We start from the raw sequence: 18,881 nt of genomic DNA, 5'->3' as shown, positions 1-18,881 counted from the left end.
ATTTGTGATTTGTGCTTTTTTCAGTAAGTATAAACCGCTTGAGTGCTGCTTTCTGCTAGATAAATACACACACATATGGGTATTAGCGAGGGAATAACATTTTATTAGTCATTTCTATTTATTAATTACATTTTGTGTTTCTTTTGCTTAAGTTGGCCATTTGGGCCTGCCACAAAATGGCTGCCTCCTGTATCTGACTTGACTGACAACGCTGCATGAGGTTTTGGGTGAAGTGCGCCTGCGCTAACGCCAGCAACCGTGGCCTTGTCTTGACCCTAACCAGACTGTACCCACCAAGGACGCCCTGGGAAGCAAGACAGTTTTTCTGATGAACAATAAGATGACTCTTAAAACCGGAAAAAGCAAGAGTCATGACCTAAGAGACATTATTGCGTGTGAACCCTGTTGAACGATCTCTGACTATCCAATCAGCAAAGCTGAAACTCAATTTTCGTTACTTTGTGATATTGAAATTACTACAAATTACTGTAGAATAGCGAGGTAGGCGTTACGGGTGACGGTGACGGATGTACGCTGCACGATCATTCTTGGTATCCTGACATTAAGCAGACGGAGAGGACGGTGACACTGCAGGACAGCTGTTTCCCTGAATCTTTGACAGTTTGAACTGATGCCCAGATTTTGACTTAGAGGACGACAAATAGCCAGAATAGGTAAATATGATGATTGGCGGTTTGAATAAACTAATGATTTAATTTGCCTTATTTAGATAAAGATTGAATTGATTAATTACAAAATGAGTTGGGTTGTTTATTCATAGAAAATGTTTTGATTTAAAACAAATAGAGAATTAAAAATTCACTTAACCAGCAACTAGCAGATTCATTGACAATTTATGAGAGGAATACCAAAGATGGAATTTAGGGCCTAATGAGTTGTGGAAGGATAAGTAGATTTATTGCTCATTAGATCAAAGAGGGATTTCCTTTCATGTCAGCGTTTGGAACCGATCACCTCCCAAGAAATACAGACTGATGGTGAGTGAATGTTGGTGTTATGGGCCCCACCAGCGAATGTATTGATTGAGTGAGTTTGTGAAATCTTTTGGTCTGTGACGGAGGGAGGGATTTAGTAATCATAAATTTCAATCCAATTCTACACATTGGCCTACCAACTATTATCAAAGACATCCGCTGCATGTAAAAAGCATTGTATGACCGGACTCGTAGTGACCTAGCTGTCCTCTACTGTGGTGATGCAAGCTGTGTCACTCACACTAGTGCCAAAGTACTTGTATCCTAAATGTATTTGATTTGGTTAAGTTACACCTCTGCTCACTGTTCTGTACTGACTGTGCTCAGTAGTCTAGAACTTCGGCTGTTCATTAGGTGGGGTCCGGGGTCTGTAGCGCACTTCTTCACCAGCTCCTTTACTTTAATAAACCGTCAATTAGGCATTCATTTATCACTACCAGGCCCTCCTGTAAAGTTCATATCCTTCCATTTCTGGTGCTTTGCAGCGGTTTTTGAATCTTCCTAGAGTTTCTGGTTCCTCAGATGGCTGTAACTTCTGATATTTAAAGGTTTTCCCTCTTCTTCGTGGCTGGATTTTACTTGCGAGAAAGTGTTACTCATAGCTGGTGAAATGCCACTCATAATTTTACTGAAATTAAGAAAATGGCACATATAAGCAATCCAAAACATTGAACGTAAGAGTTACCAACAGGCCGGTAGTTTTGTTGTTCTCAATTGAAAGTTTACTATTATAAACATGTTAGATTGGTCCATGGGGAGATGTATTATTACATTTGCTCTTGCTCAAGCATAATTAATCTCATTACAATTGTTGTTTTTTTGTTGTAAAGATGCATATACCACCCACATGCACCCCCACAACACACACTACCCATATGCATCCCTCCAGACTTTGGCGCCGATCGCGACTGCTGGGTGGGGACGGCTCCAGACACCGGTTCCCATTGCAACAGCCTCCCCGGGCGGAAGTGTCGCCCCGTGGGGCAGAAGCGCCAAGCAACACAGCGGCTCCAGCCTGGTCCGCGAGTGCAATGGAGGAGCTTTCCGGGCGGTTCCCCTGTCTGACCTGCATTCTACCACCCCGGAGCCTGCATGCACGGCAGAGAAGCAGGTTGGTGAAAGACCGCAGGAGGGGTCACCATAGGAATTGCTCACTGTGGACCCCCCCCCCCTCCCTCCCCCCTGACCTGCTGCTTGTCTTCGGCACCAGGAGGTGGTGTGCCCGGGCGGAAGTCTCCTCAAAGACCCAGTGATCATACTGACTGTCGCCCCTAGCACTCCACTATATTCCAGAAGCAGCAGGGGGCTGCCGCTATTTCTGAAAGGTGGCGTGCCCTTAAACTCCATGGTCCCTTGCCTGTCACAGGGCCTCTCCAGATCCACGTCGTACCCCGGATTGAACACTGGGCAGCTGGCAGGGACAGTGAATAACTATATGCCGCCAGGCGGGTGGGAGGACCCAGAGGTGCTTGCCTGAAGGAGCCTGGGAGAGTCTGTGGCCCTATTGGAAATTGGGGGAGAGGCGCCGGTGGAGATTGCGCTTCAAGCAGGGGGCCGCCGCTATTTCTTAGAGGAGGCCTGTTTTGGAGCTGTGGAGACCCGTGACTGATGCAGGGCTGCTTCAGGTCAAAGTGATACCCACTGTAATACACTGGGCCCCAGGGGTGGCCATTGCAGGGCAACTTGTTGCCCATCACGTACTGGGACCCAGCAGTGCCTCCCTGGAGGGGGCTGAGGACATCAGTAGCCCTGTGAGAGATTGCAGGAGTGGCAGGGGTAGCGACTACATGACCCACAGGGGCAGTTGTGATGCATTACATCGGCTGGGACTAGATTTGGGCCTAACACATTCGTGCTTGGCGAATACGAGACACTGGATCGGAGCGCCTTGACGTGCACCTAAGTGAAGCTCTTTGCGTCGGGCGCCGGAGGCGAGTGATTGAGGTCCCAGAGGGAGCTTGAGTGGTGCATGACCGATGCGGGGTTGGAGGGCCGGGTACCGCAGCCGACAGGCCGTGTGGGCTCCCACGGCAGGTGGCGGTGAGTGGTGTGTGCCCCCCTGGCCCTGCAGTTTAACCCCTCCTACAGTGCTGAGATGGCATCGGGACGCAACGGGAGAACGGTGACACAAGCCAAGCTGGACAAATTTGCATGGCAGAAGTCCCAAGAGGAAAGACCAGGCGTGACAGGGACTCAGGGGGAAGACCCGGAGCCTTCAAACAAAGATCTTCTAATGGCAATCACCACGGTGCGGACCTCTCTAGAAAACTAAATCGACACGGTAGCCACGGAAATTATCTTAATGAGGGAGGACATGAGGAAAATGGCGGACCGGATGAGCACGATCGAATGTACGACTTCGGACCTAGTAACAGACACCACCCTCCTCAATACACAGGTAGCTGAACTGCGCAACTCAAAAGAAGCGATGGCGCTACAACTTGATGACTACAAAGGAAGAATACGGCGCAATAACGTACGAATTCTTGGTGTTCCGGAGCGGTCGGAGGGGCCAGCTGCAGATTTGTTTGTAGAGGAACTGGTCTTAAACCATCTCCAACCCAGAAGACTCTCCAAGTGCTTTTCCATTGAACGAGCTCACCGAGTGCCTGGGGGTAAGCCAAAACCGGAGGCCCCCTGTCAGCTTCTGGCCCGCATGTTTAACTTCCGCGACCGAGACGTGATCCTGCAAACTGCATGGGCTGCCCTTCCACTGACGCCGGAAAACAGCAGAGTTTCGTTCATCCCTGACTTCACCTTGAGGGTCCAAAAGCAGCTTCGTAGTTTTCTAGAAGTGAAACGTACACTCCGAGACCAAGAGATTAAGTATGCCATGTTATTCCCAGCCAAACTCCGAATTGAAGCAGATGGAAAACTGTGGTTCTTTACTAGGCCTGAGGAAGCTTAGGACTGGCTGGATGGCTGGCGCACAGCGGGCAAGCGATCCCATAAATCTGCACCTGTGGCTGGAAGTACCAACAAGTGGCGCCAGCAAAGACGGTCCCCACATCCCTCTGCCTCAGAGTCACAAAGCACTCCGGGATGATAAAGAAAAGTGGGCCATTTACGGGAGTGGTTGGAGTTCTATCTGGCTCCCTCAGGTTATAGGGACTGCATGTTTTATTCCTGTTATGGTTTTCATTGGTGTTTTTTTTCTGAATGTACTTGCGTACCATTGACCCTCTGAACTCCGAAGATGTTAGTCATGTAGGATCTTTACCTATATGCTGTTCTATACTTTGAGTATGATACAATGCCTTTTACCCTCGGGGGCTTTGGCCGGGGTTGGGTATGTAGTTTATCATTTTGCCTTAGGGAGTAGGGTTGGGCACGTTCCTGAGGTTGGTAAGGGTGGGCGACAGGCACTCTGCAAGTTGGGGGTGGCAGGCGGTTCTTGACCCGTTATGCAGGGAGGTGGGGGGGTCTAACCAGGGAGAAGGGGGGGGTGTTGTTTATGTTGTGTTTTTTTATGTTTTGCATCGGTACTGCACAGCTATTGGTTTTACAAAGGCACCATTGGGCCCGCAGCACTTGGACAATATGAAGGCCTGTTATGCAGCCTTTGGTGACCAATGTTACTCTGCTATGTGATGACTCTGGGGACCCCCGAATGGGTGAATATATTTGGATAGTTATATCTCTTATAGACTGGAGTGATGACACGTGGCTTAACCCTTAATTTGTCCGCATGGAACGTCAACAGCCTTAGGGATAAGATAAAGAGGGGTACTGTATTGCAGTATATTAAACGGCAGGAGCTTGATATGGTGATGTTGCAGGAGACGCACTTGGTCGGAAACTCATGTGGAGCGCTGAATAGAAAAGGTTACAAAATGGTAGTTCATTCCGGATTTACCTCTGGCTCCAGGGGAGTGGGGATTCTCCTTCGTAAGAGTGGTCCATACATTATTCATAATACCTGGACTGATGCGCAGGGCAGGTACGCGGCAGTAGCAGGCTCCTTAATGTTGTCTCTGTCTATGCTCCCCCAGGGTTATAACGACTGACACTACGTGACATAGGCACTTTACTGTTGGAGTTGCCTATGGGGGTGCTAGTGTTGGGGGGGGGGGGGGGGACTTCAACCTCACAATGGATGGTTCTCAGGACCGTCTGCTACCCAGGGAGGACCCTCCGAGTGACTCGCAGCTTTTGCGAACGCGCTTGGATTGGTGGACATATGGCGTTGGCTTAACCCGCGGCACACCCACTATACATTTCAATCGGGAGTGCATGGTAGCCAATTCCGAATAGATCACATATTCACTCACGCGCAGGATATTCACAACTTCATCAGCTCCGGCCGTCTAGCCCGAGGGATCTCCGATCATTCGCCAGTCTTTACGATTTTCGGGATCCAACAGAACAGACGTCCCGGTACCATTAGAATACAGCCGTGGGTTTTAAAGATACCTCAAATCAGAGAGGCCCTGCGGAAAGACACTGAATACTATTTCTCCGAGAATGTAGGATCTGTTGGCTCAGCGGTTACACTTATGGGAGCATTCGGAGCGGTCATACGGGGCAGGGTGTTATCTTTGACTGTGGGGTATAGGGCAGAGCGAGCCAAGAGGGTGGGTGAGCTGGAAGCAGATATGTTGAAACTTGAGGATGTGGTGGCACGGACCCACAATCAGGCGGACCAACATAGCCTTACGATCAAGCGTCAGGATTATAAACAACTTCTTTTAGAAGAGGCCACATTGCGGTCTTTGTCTTCCCGACATAGGACCTATGAACAGGGCGAAAGGACAGGCAAACTCCTGGCATGGCTGGAACGCAAAGAGCAAGCATCACGTTGGGTATGTGTGTTATCCGGCCCAGATGGTACTCTTCTCACTGATCCTCAATTGATCGCTAATACCTTTGCATCTTATTTTGAGGGAGTTTACAATGTTCCACAGGCGTCACAGGCACCGATGTCGGCCGACCTCCTCGCGACTCTCGGTGTGGCCAGTATCTCCCCACAGGACAGAGGCCCTAGAGGTGGATATCACGGAGACGGAGATTCAGAAGGCCATACATGGAGTCCGATCTGGAAAGACGATGGGTCCAAATGGGCTGCCTGTCGAGCTTCTAAAACATATGACAACAATCCTAGCACCCCACCTATTGAATCCATAGAACGAATGCTTCGCGTCGGGTCTCCTTCCGGCGGATATCCGCACGGCCGCGATAGTAGTTATACACAAACTGAACAAACCAGAGGTAGATTGTAAATCGTATCGCCCCAGCTCACTCTTGACAGTCGAGGCTAAGATCCTTGCCAAACTCCTGGCCAATCGACTCCTTTCCTATATTGTCGATCTAGTACATCTGGATCAGTCCGGGTTCATGCCGGGGGGGAACACGGCTCGAAACCTGTGGCTGGTACATGGGGCCCTCGGCAGGATTCATACTATTGAGGAAGACATGATTCTATTATCCTTAGATGCCGCCATGGCGTTTGATACCATAGAATGGAACTTTCTCTTCGCTGTATTGGCCCGCATGGGTTTTGGACTCAAGCTTATAGGCTGTATTAGGCTCCTATATACACAACCCACTGCGCATGTCGTCGTCAACAATCACCGCTCGACTACTTTTGCCCTTCACCGGAGCACAAGCCAGGGATGCCCTTTGTCTCCCTTACTATTTGCCTTGGTGCTGGAGCCACTTGCTGTCTGGATTATGGGAGACCCGGAGATACGTGGGGTCAAATGGACAGCTGATCACGAAGACCGCATTTCGCTCTATGCGGATCATATCCTTCTGTATCTGGCTTCTACTGCGCAGTCTCTGCGGCGGGTGCTGCACAGTTTCCATATCTTTGGTGCTCACTTGATACAGGATAAAGTGGTCCAAGTCGCAAATGTTTGTGTTATGGGGTTCCCCCCCCCAGCCAACCCTCTGGGCTACGAGATCCCGGTGGCACTCGGAGGCTTTCGCTATTTGGGCATTTTTGTAACCCCAGACGTCAACCTTTTCACTGAACGCAACCTTATGGGGCCTCTCCAGCGTTTAAAATCTGCTGCAGCCCACCGGTGAACCCTACCTCTCACTCTCCTGGGGCGCACATCCCTGTTTAAGATGCTTGCACTTCCGCGTTTCCTTTGCGTGCTACAAAACACTCCCAATCCGATTCCTGACTCCTATTTTGCCCAAATTGATAGCACATTACGGAGCCTTTTATGGGAAGACCGTGATGGAGCATGTAGCACAAAATATTGTATGCCTCCCCCATTCTGCATGAAAATACTAATTGAATGGTCTATTAATTATAATATTATTAAATGTGTTTGCATGTATATTAAACCAACAATACTAATAACCAAATTACACGTGGGATTGCATATTGCATGGCTAAATAACCTTTATGACTAAAATCTGTATGCATACTAACAGTAGTATATGTAGTAAATAGAATACTGCATGATATATGTTGCTTTTGTAATGTCTTGTAATGTTGCCCAGGAGGAGGACCGAAAGGGTGAATATAATTGCTTTAAATGTCGCTATACGCTAGATAAATACAAGCACATAGAGTGATTAGTAAGGGGTTAACATTAGATTTATTATTTATATGCATTAATTACTCTTTTGTGTTTATTTCGCTTAAGTTGGCGTTTGGGCCTAAAACTCAAAATGGCCGCTGACGCTACACGACGAAGTGGCCACTGTCCAATGAGGTGCGGAGTGAAGTGCGCAGAAGCGACAAAGTCTTCCAGACCCCGTCGTGAACTGTGATCTCCGTTTACCAAAGCAAGGACACTGTGGGAAGACGGCCAAGACTGACACAATTGATTTTACAGTAAAACCGGAACAAACTGACTTTTCACTGACTTGATGACCTCACCCCTCGAACTGTACTAAGGTTCCAAACTTTAGCATCGGACGATCGCAACCAGCCAATCATAACCGTGCTGAAATTACAAAATGTATCTTCTTGATTTTATTTTATTATAAAAGTACATGGTAGAATAGAGAGGGTTACCCATGGCACTCTCGACCGTTCAGTTCATCGTCTTCATCGACGACGCTACTCGTGACGCTACTTAGGCGACTGACTGCGTCTTCCTGAATCCTAGATGGTCCGGATGCTGCCCAATTATCTGATGACTGCAAACTTTTCCTAATTCTATGGGCACTGATAGATGCTTTCACGTCTCTGGTCTTTGCCGATTCTTTGAGACTGTAGCGTGCTGAGCAAAGAACTTTGAACTTTGGTTAGCTTTCGGAAGACTGACTACAAATATGAGCCAATGAATTAGAGGATTCCGAATAGCCAGATTTGGTAAATATGATGTTCTGCGATATATTTGAAATTTGATATAAACTTTCCAAATGCGAACATAACTCTTCAAGAAATTTAGATAAACAGATATTGATTAACAAGAAAGGAGTTTGTGGTTTATTAAGAAAGGTAAGATCTAAATCTTGAATGTGTTTTAGCCGGTTCTAAATCACCATCAACCAATCCAACTAAATGATCCATTGATCATTGTGGGAGGAGTGCCTTGATGTTTAGGATTGAGATCTGTAGGTGGAAGGGGTATAGATGTACATTGTTGTAAAATTACTTTTCTTTCCCTATAGGTTATAAGGTGTTCCCCTCACATGTCGAGCGCTTGAACCGCTCATCCCTCCCGTTGCGTGCAGACCGGAGAATGGTTAGTGTGAGTGTTGGTGTTATGGGCCCCACCAATGACTGCATGTGTGAATGAGTTAGTGTGATGTCGGGTCTGACGCAGGGAGGATACCGGTACGGGTTTGCTTTCCCCGTTACCAGGGTTTTTGCGCTCCATCAACCGCACACCACGGATCACGATGAATAAGCTAACCATGGGCTGGTATGACGGCAGTGTGGGGTTGCCGGACTTGCGTCTAAATTATCAGGCCTCCCAATTAACTCCAATCAATAGGAGGGTATTCCCCCCGCATGACAAACAGATCATTGACTTATGGGACGGGGTGGCTATAATAGGGCGCTATACACTAATCTCCGTAAACTTCATTTAACTGGACCTATGGTCCGAGCGGTGGAAACTTGGCACATAGTTACTGATAAATTGGGATGGAAAGGACGACTGACTAAAGCGATGCCATTGTGGGAGCCTGACATCCTGGGACGCCTTAGTCGATGCCCGGGATTTGATAAATGGGACACAATTGGTATATCCACGGTTGGCAACATGTGGGTCAAGGGGAGGCTCGCCTCATTCGCTGACCTCCAGTCAAAGTTCCAATTGGCTCCATCTGAGGCCTTTAGATATTTTCAGATTAGTCACGCAATCTCATCCGCTTTGCCTAAGGACACTCCTCTCACTGACTCTTCTCCCTTGGAGGACCGGTTGTTATTGGACCCCATGAATAGCAAAGCTATATCGCTCACTTATAAGAAACTGGTAAATAACCGTGCAGATCCGATGATAAAAGTGAGGGCTAGCTGGGAGACAGACCTGGGAAGCATAGACGATGACGACTGGCGAGATGCACCTGCCTCCCCAAGGGAGGTGGCTATTCCATGCGCCTACGACTCATTCAGCTGAAAGTGCTCCACCGGGTCTATTTTGCCGCTAAGCTCCTGTTTAAAATTGGTAGACGCCTTGACCCGCTCTGTCTCCGACATTGTAATCAAATGGGGACCTTTGTACACATAATATGGAATTGTCCACAAATCCAGCAGTATTGGGTGGGAATTGTCCACCAACTTGAGAGAACGTGTGACAAACCTCTCAGATTGTCTCCCCAGCTCTGTCTCCTTAATATCTGGGGAGCGACAGACCTTTCTCAGGCAGAACAGAGTTGAGTCTCGACGGGCTCTATCATTGCTAAGCGCAACATAGCGCAGAAATGTGGGGTGGACACGGTCCCAACTGTGGGTGAGTGGGCCAAACACATGGACACAGTTATGATTGCCGAAAAGACGGTGTTTAAGGGACAGGGCTGTCCTAGGAAGTGGGACCATAAATGGGGGAAGTGGAACAAGTACAGAGGAGATATTTGCATTTCCCCTACGGTAGAAATGCGGAGACAACGTCAAACTTTAATGGCTCAAATGACAGCAGAGGTAGGGTCTCTTTCCCCTTCCAATTAGCTGATGTTCAGACTCCTGTTAATGTCCTTTCTTACGTCATGTGGTCATAACCTTTTACTTGATAATTTCTCAGGCACTGGGTGGGCCTATCGCTGGGGACTGTGCACTGCAATACCGCTTGCTTACCTCAGAGGTGAATGTGAAGCTCTCTGAAACAGGGGGGAACAATGTGAATAATGTTCAAATGTGTAATGTGTACCGAAGCAATGTTGTTGCAAAACGAATAAAAAGTTTTCAAAAAAGTAAAATTGCAAAACGGAGGAAGCAAGGGCCTTCAAGCCTATCAGCTTTAAGTGGCGTCCTTGATTCATTAGGAGGAGAAGGTTTCTACCAGGAGAATCTTATAATGGCAGGAGATTTCAATTGTCATCCTTGTTCAGACTCTTTACAATTATTGCATAGTACGCAAGCATGCGCGATAGCAGAAGGGCTGCACATGGAGCACTCCCCAGAAGGTTTTGAGTTGAATGGTCTTTTACATACTCACAGTTTAATATTCACCTTAAACAAAATGCCTGATTTCTTTAAATCTAATATTCCCGACCTATAAAGGTAGGGGATGCAAAAACATCATTGATTATATTTTTGTTTCGGACTCCTAGGGTTGATCTCCATCTCTTTTAACATTTTGCACTGCCCATTTAGTGACCACAACCCCTTGACTCTAGTGCTTGAAGCGGTGGGTAACCAGATAGCGCACTCTATCACAACTGTGGGCACACTATCTTTAATTGATATGGGGAGGCGTCTACGATGGTCGCAGCTGGATACTAAGGCCTTTAATCACTCCCTTTTTAAAATACGACATCAAGAGATCCTAACTTGTTTAGACCCCGCAGCTTCTGACGATGTGATCATATGTTCATCTAACCACATTGACCTGTCAATAGCTGATTTGCTATCAGTTCCGGCAGCTAACCCCCCTTTAGAACATCCAAAATGTTCGATGCTGAGTGTACTCGGGCCCTTCGTCTTTAGAAGGAGGGCTTGAAACAGATCCCTCGAGATAAGTGTGGGTGGCAAAATGTCATAGTAATTATAAGGAGGCCCTCAAGGATCGAAGGTGTTTGCTACAGAGGCAAGCATGGGACGAGCTAACTCAAACAAGTGAGCAGCGGGATCATACCCTCTTCTGGCAAGTTCTAAATAGACTCTGTTTCTCAGAGCCATTGAAACCTGGATTATGACATCATATTACCCCAGAACAAAGGATTGACCACTATGAAGGAGTTTATGAACTTCGGACAAAGGGATCTATTAACGAGTTTGAAGCCTCTCCGCTTGATATTTCCGTCACTTTTTTCTTGGACGTAGTAAGGCGGGGCATTAAGGGATGGTCCCGGAATAAGCTCCCAGGTCCCGGCGGGATTCCCCAGACTTTTTTGGGGACAACATAGATGTATGGGCTTCGGTTCTGACCAGGATGCTAAATGCTGCAGTAGGGATTAGGATGCCGCCTTCTTGGTCTACTGATATTATCAAGGTTTTAGGTCGGGTTTTTTTAAAAAGGCTCTCGGCTTGGGCTGTCACAAACCAAATTATTTTGGAGGTGCAATACGGTTAATGTGCTGGAAAATCAACCACAGAACAGTGCCTAAAACCTTTATCCTCTAATGTCCAAATATATACGGTCGCCCAACCTGGAGCCTTTTTCTTGGGCTTTATCGACCTTACCTCAGTTTTTGACCGGGTGAACCGTAAGAAATTGTGGGCCTTACTTGGCCCCCTGGGGGTTGAGCCGGGTATTGTGAATGTATTAATGACCCTCCATGCCCATATCACAGCTACAATCAGATACTTTCATGGAATGGGTCTTACAGACCATTTTAAATGCACTAGGGGGGTTCGCCAAGGGTTAGCCCCTTTTTCATTCACAATATACGTCAATGGCCTACAATCTACCATGACAAGACGAAAGACTGACAGCCCGAAAGTGGGCAGGAAAACAGAACCAGTCCTATTATACGTGGATGACGCGGTACTGATAGCACGAACACCGATGGGCCTAAAGGCCTTGATTGATGGTTTTGTTTCTTGTATGAATGGTTTGGACCTGTCACCATCTTCACAAAATCGTACGTTATGGAAGTTGGCACCCAGGTGACTCTATCTAAGACTTTCAAGGCAGGAGCCCACATCTGATAGAAGGCAAGCTAGGAGACATGAATTAATCAATGGGAGCAATTGCCAACTATGGTCGGAGATTAGGCCCTTGTACTCCGGGGGTGATTTTAAAGCTTTACCAGTCCTTTTGCATCTCCAAGGCTTTGTACGGAAGCGAGGTCTGGGGGTACACGGCGGTTAACAAACCACAATCTGCACAAAACAAGTATTTGAGACAAATCTTGAAAGTTTCCTAGGGTACCCCGTCGTTTTCCGTACATCAAGAACTAGGAGTTAAGTTTATAACTGATCTGGTGGCAGTAAAACCTTTGTTGTTTGGGGTGAAAATTTGGTCGAACGATGAGGCAGAATTTAATCGCTTGGTCATCTCAGACTGCCTTTCACTTGATCATGCACTCAAAATCCCCTGGGTATGGTATTTTAAAGAGTCTTTCACTGCCCTATGAAGAGCAGATATTTTTCTGAAACATGACACAGTGAAGTCCCGGGATGTGACTCTAGTAAAAGAGATGTTTTTTAAATATGCCATGGCTCCCCGAGAGGATAATGAGCTTAGTAAGCGAGCGGTGAGAGGGCACACTCTTTTTAAATCATTACAGGGTATGGAGAAATATATCTCTGTTTTAACAAGTGCCTCTGACAGATTTTTAATAACTCGATTTAGATTTAATCAGCTTCGTCATCTTTTGGCATCTCCTGCAGGTTTGGTTTTACATGAAGAGGAGAGAGGTCCCTGTGGCTGTGACGATAGGTCTTCACAGGACACTTTACATTTTGTCAGTTTATTTAAATAATTTAGTCACCCAAGGAGAGTGTTTCTTAAGCCCCTTTTAAAATACATTAGTTTTTTTACTTGCTCTGCTTATTTAAGGCTCCTGAAGCTGCTAAGATCAGCAGCCTACCATGCATGTGATTGTCTCAATAAATTATTTTTTTTTTTTTTTCAAGTTTAAGAATTAGCCTACACCAAAACAATTTTTTTATTAAGATCCATAGACGAAAATTAGTCCCAAGCGAACTCCTTTCCTTTTGTGAATGCATTACCACGCCAACTGAGAAGTTGGTTATTTTTCAATGCTCTGCCACTGGATTTTGGTTGTAAAACACAAGTACAACATATCCCTTCTAAATTGCAAACTTGCAAAGCTATTTAAGGATTAGGTAAATGGTTCTCCTATGACTCCTACAATCACCTTAAAAATTCCAAAAAGCATTGTAATACTTAATCAAATTGTTTGCGACTATTAAAATGATTATTAATCTTGCCCCATGTGCTTTCTTTTAAGACACGCTACTAAGACTAACTAGATTGCCCTGTTTTCATTCCTTTTTTGTTTCCTCTCTGAACATTCGGAGTAAATAGAGTACACTTAAGGAAATATCTATGATTTAATTTCTTCATTAATCACATTAACCTACCTACATCTTGCATCTAATTTGAGATGCTTGTTGACTAACGGAGGCCAGTCAGTATTAATGTTGTAGATCGATTGAGCCTCAAACTTGAAGCTCGTACTAGATCTCCAATTGCTCTTGCTGCAGCACTCTTTTGTCCTGATGATGACCTTGTACTGATGTGCAGGTCGAAACATCATATTCTGACTACTAAGACCACAAATCTTAATGCACCATAATTCTGACTGTTGATTGGGTTTCAGATATTTAATGCTATCTTGATTGATCTGGGTCCAGTTCTTGTAACTATTTTACTGTGGATTAATTTCTGTCTTGATGTTATACTACCCACTGTGTGATCTTGGACTATTCTGAGCTTCTCACTTGATTTTACATATACTGCGACTAAACGTGATATTGTACTATTTTACCAATTTATAATACACTAATATATTGACTGTGTGGTGTTTTACAACAATTATTTCAATGAGTAACTACAAATCACATGTTTCTGTCATGTATTTGATATATTGTATATGCACTGTAAATGAATTTATATTTTAATTGCATTTATATGGTACTTACTATCCTGTACAAGGCGTTGAAGAACTTTTAGCCAGGCAGCACGCTGCCCTGGAGTCCAAGTTTAGCATTTAATCCAGTGGTTATTGGGATTTGTCTTGTGCTGTTGAGGAGTCCATTACATACATATGCTCTAGTGTCTTTGTGGTAGATTAAATTGATAGGGTTTTATGTGATCACCATTGGAAGCTATGTGCATTCATTCAAATGACTGGTGAGATTTGCACGTGGACTAGAGGAGATAAGGTATTGTTATACTGCTGTGGTATGGTTTCAAGAAAGAGAAGTTGTGATCTATAAAATTACATGCAGGCATTTTGGAAAACTACAATAATAGAAAATAAGGCAAACACATGCAACAGGAGTAGGTTGCCCTCTGAGACATGCAGAGAATGGACAGTAAGGCGAGTCATTTGAAAGAAAACATGGAAAGGGAACAGTTGGACGTTTTAAGTTGGCCAATTTTTCATGCACGGTTTTAGAAATATAGAGGAGGCATTTTAAGCAGGGAGGCATTATGAGGGACCTACAATTGTAGAAAGAAACAACATTATTCACATATGAAATAGTGCTCTACTAGGCTTTATGATGGTCTGTCTGCTGTTAGGCTACCTCTACTCTACTGGCATTGAATAAAAGACAAATGTGTCAAAGAGGGTGTAGTCTACTGACCACTCTCATGTAAGTTTCTGCTGTTATCTGAAATGCAGAACTAGGCAGTGATAATTCTGTGTGTGTGTGTCAAGTACTTGTGCACATACAGTAAGCATGCGACACGTTTGATATTCAGACTTTGTGTGTCAGTGTGAAAGAAGGAATACTGAATCTATTGGGATCCATTCTGGAGGCCCTTGATTTAGCATGGCACAGCATGGACAGTGAGGGTAGTTCTCCCTATAGTGGAAGTTTTTTGCCTGCATTCCTATGCCAGGAGGGTGGACTGAAATTTCATGGAGACTTTGTATGCAAGGTCTGCTGATTGGTTCTTCCTGAGCACTGCTATTTGATGGGTTGTAGGGATGAGGGGTGAATTTGCAGTTTTTGATATTCAAAATAAGGAAATGTGTATGGCAGAACTGCCTTTTTGTCTGTCCCAAACTGCTGCTTCAGGAAGGCTAATGACAATAAGGTGCGCAGATCTCACACTTCATTGTGCCCTTGTGGGTACTCCTCTTGCCGCCAGTCACCTGCTGTGAGACACACCACTTTACACATAGGCTGGGAAAGTGGGAAGGACATTTAAAAGAAGAGAAACCCTAACAAAGTAACAAATAGGAAGTATGAGCAAATAAACTTCAACCCAATATAATCCATCCACATGGATCTGCTCTCCTAAAACTGGTTGGCAGCAACCAATTCCCCACACTATGCTGGTTACAGCACAGCTTGAGGCAAGAAGGAAGGTCAGGAGAACTCTGATAAGCAGGCTCAAGCTGCAGACTCAGAGACGGGAGAGGAAGCAAATGGGAGGGAAGGTGAACTGAGGCATGGCAAAGGGGATGGAGTAGGGGCAAGTAAAGCACACAGAGAGAAAAAAAGATCAGGGAGCCTACAAAGAAAGGCAAAAAAGAGAAGGGTCCATACATTTTTTCTGTGCAAATACTGAAATGCAATAAAAACATACCAAAGGAACGATAGGCCTTGAAATCAGTAAATGAAGTATACAAATCAACCAATCAAAACTTGGTATCGCCTCTGGGTGGGAAAATCACATAATAGAGCGGTAAACCAAAGTCAAAATGTCAGGAACTGAGAGATAAAATAGACAAGAAAGTCACCCAATCATAAGCCAGGGGCTGCTTTTTAGTATATGTTAAATTATTAATTACAATACTGTCTGCTTCAAGACTGCAAAAAGTGATTTACAAAATGTTGTACTGTACCTGTGGTCAGCTAAGGCTGATATTTCTAACCCTTGGTTCCAACTCAAATACCTAAACCACTAGACAAAATGTACTCATTGCATGAGTTAGAAGACAGTACTCACCTATCAAAATGTTGGCAGGACATACATCTTGGTGGGCAAAGTTTGATTGGTGTAAGTCTTCAAGACCTTGGAATACATCCTTCAGGATGTTTTTGGTTTTTAATGGAGATATGTTTTTCTGTTCCTCAATGCTATATTCACATAACATAAGGCATAAGTAATGGAGGTAATCATCGTCTTCTTCTGCTCCAAGTAGCTTCATAGTATGGCTTCTGCCTTGGAAATAATTTAGACACCGCTGCTCCTGTAGGAATCTCTCATTCCCGCCTTCTTTCAGGGTTATCTTCACAGCTACTTCATGATCATCATAGATGCCTAGATAGACTCCTACCCCAGAAGTACTTTTAATCTTGTAGTCGTCCTTGATAAAGATTTCCAGTTTTCCTTTGAGTGGACGCTTCATATCATGAAGTTCTTTAAGTTTCTGCCCCCAGCATTTGCTGACAGCAGTCCAGTTTGTCGACATGTCATTTGGATCCACAATTGCACCATACTTGAGAAGCATCTTCACCAACAATGGATTATACTTGGTCAGGGCTTCCCGGATTAAATGCTTATTTTTTGGGTCAGCCCCATTTTCCAACAAGAGTTTGACTATTTCATAATCATTGTTTTTGACAGACACCTGCAAAGCAGACCTTCCAGTGTTATCCTGAACATTAGCTTGACCTCCACACTTACTCAATAAAGCCTCAACCAAGCTTGGGTTTCTCTTCTCCACTGCTAGGAAAAGAGCTGTTTTGCCCTCTTTGTCTCTCATGTTAATATCTGCACCAAAATCTAGCAGAATACTGATGACAGTGGGGTCTGAACTATTCAGGGAATGAAGTAATGCACTTCGTCCATGAAGATCATGGTGATTCACATTGGCTCCTTTAGCAAGCAGCATCCTAACTATGCTTCCATGACCTTTCTTTGCTGCATCCATAAGAGCTGTCTGTCCACCAGTACTCCTGGACTTTCCTTTATCAGTGGCACTCCGCACTACATTCACATCTGCTCCTTCACCCAAGAGGAACATGGTTGCTTTCTCATGACCATATAAGGCAGTTTCCATTAAAGCTGTGAAGCCGTAATCATCTTGCTCGTTAATATTTGCTCCTCTGGAAAGAAAAAGTTTCAGGTATTCTTCATTTCCCAGCATCCCAGCAATAATGAATGGAGTAGCACCATTATCCTTTTTGACTAATGGGTCTGCCCCCCTTTCCAACAAAAGAAGAGTAATCTCATCCCATCCCAGCTGCACTGCTTGAAGGAGCGGGGTCCATCCATATTTAAGTTTTGCATTGACATCAGCACCTTGTTCTAGCAGGAGGCGGACTTCGTCAGTATTCCCTTCTACAACAGCCTTCCAAAGCAACCAGCATTTCCTTAGCCCCGCTGGATAAAGCGCCGTGTTGATTTGCGACTCTGATCCGGTTTGAGATTGGATGCCTGAGACTGCACTCTGAATCTCTTCTGCCACAGTAATAATTTCCTGATCCTCCATGGAGGGAGCTCTTGACATAGAGGATCCCATGTCCTTCCCCAGTTCATGTCAGTAAAGTTTGTTTGAGTGGTTGGAAACACATATATGGCACAGGCTACAATCTGGATTGTTCTGATGTACAGATGAAGTTAATCGTGACTTCTGTATAGACTGAGTGATTCCCCTGCTGAACGGTACTGCCTCTGATGAACTGCTCCATCCAGTTGAGGCTCTATCCGAACTGGAGAAATGGTGCAATTAATCCTAAAGCAGAAAGGGTAATTAGATTAGCAATATAGTCAGCACCAAGTTGCTCTACTTTCTTTCACAATTCATTTATAGTTTAACAGGATTGGGTGCAGCTAGTCAAAAATGCACTTTAATAGTTGATATATGTAATTCTGAAACACTCTGCACTGTTTTGTTCAAAAAGTGATGCACACTAGTGTTCACAGTTTTTAGCTCTGTCTCCCAACCCCTAACTCCAGTAACTGCACCCAGGATTGAAACTATTCATGTGAATCATCCACCACAGTAGATTCAGGCATACCACACAGTTTTCCCTATTTTGCTTTTTGTACCGTGAGATCATAAAAGCCAGGTGTGATCCATTGTCCAATATTTTGTGTAATCTTAAAAAGGTAAAACAAGAGGTATCCTATAATTTTTTTTGTTAACATGTATTTTACAAGACATGTAATTGTTAATTTCCACTATGTGGGCTACAGTAAAACTAGGTTTTGTTCCCTATTACTATCCGTGCTCCATAGGGAATCTGGGTGGACATAAAGGAAAAATAATTGCGATTAACAGTTGTGTTAGATCTAATCTACTTATGTACTGCGTGACAACCATCTTTAACCCCTTGGCCGCGGCAGGAATTCTGCCGCGGCGCTGGGGGGGGGGGGGGTTTGGGGGCAGTGCGGCGGCGCTGTGCTCATGACAGAACCACTCCGTCATGAGTCACGGTTGAGCTGTGCTCATGACGGAGTGGTTCCGTCACGACTCCGCCCACTGCGTTAATCGCCCGCACAGGCGGGGAATTAGCGCCGCGTGGGAGGAGCGGCCGCCAACGGCCGCAGCATGACGGAACCACTCCGTCATGAGCACACGGCGCCCGTGGCTCATGACGGAGTGGTTCCGTCATGAGCACGGAACGGGTTAAAACGCCAAAGGGACAACAAAAAGGGGAAAAGAGCAAACCATGGGGGCCCATTGGCAGCATTAAGGGGCTAGAATTCAATCAGTTTCCCG

The 18,881-nt window shown here is 45.3% G+C and overlaps 1 protein-coding gene across 1 annotated transcript in view; it reads right to left on the bottom strand.

Moving 5' to 3' along the window:
• LOC146833853 (2-5A-dependent ribonuclease-like) overlaps positions 1 to 18,881 on the bottom strand; it is a 234,500-nt gene that overhangs the window by 155,819 nt on the left and 59,800 nt on the right. Inside the window, exon 2 of the mRNA XM_085601754.1 lies at positions 16,160 to 17,891. Coding sequence (XP_085457880.1) covers positions 16,160 to 17,678 — 1,519 coding nt within the window. The 5' untranslated portion in view covers positions 17,679 to 17,891. The remainder of the gene's footprint in view (positions 1 to 16,159; positions 17,892 to 18,881) is intronic.

Source organism: Triturus cristatus, chromosome 4_2 (assembly GCF_964204655.1).
Source record: "Triturus cristatus chromosome 4_2, aTriCri1.1, whole genome shotgun sequence".
Taxonomy (NCBI): Eukaryota; Metazoa; Chordata; class Amphibia; order Caudata; family Salamandridae; genus Triturus; species Triturus cristatus.
The sequence above is the reverse complement of the archived record's forward strand: the minus strand, read 5'-3'. Positions and strand labels throughout refer to the sequence as shown.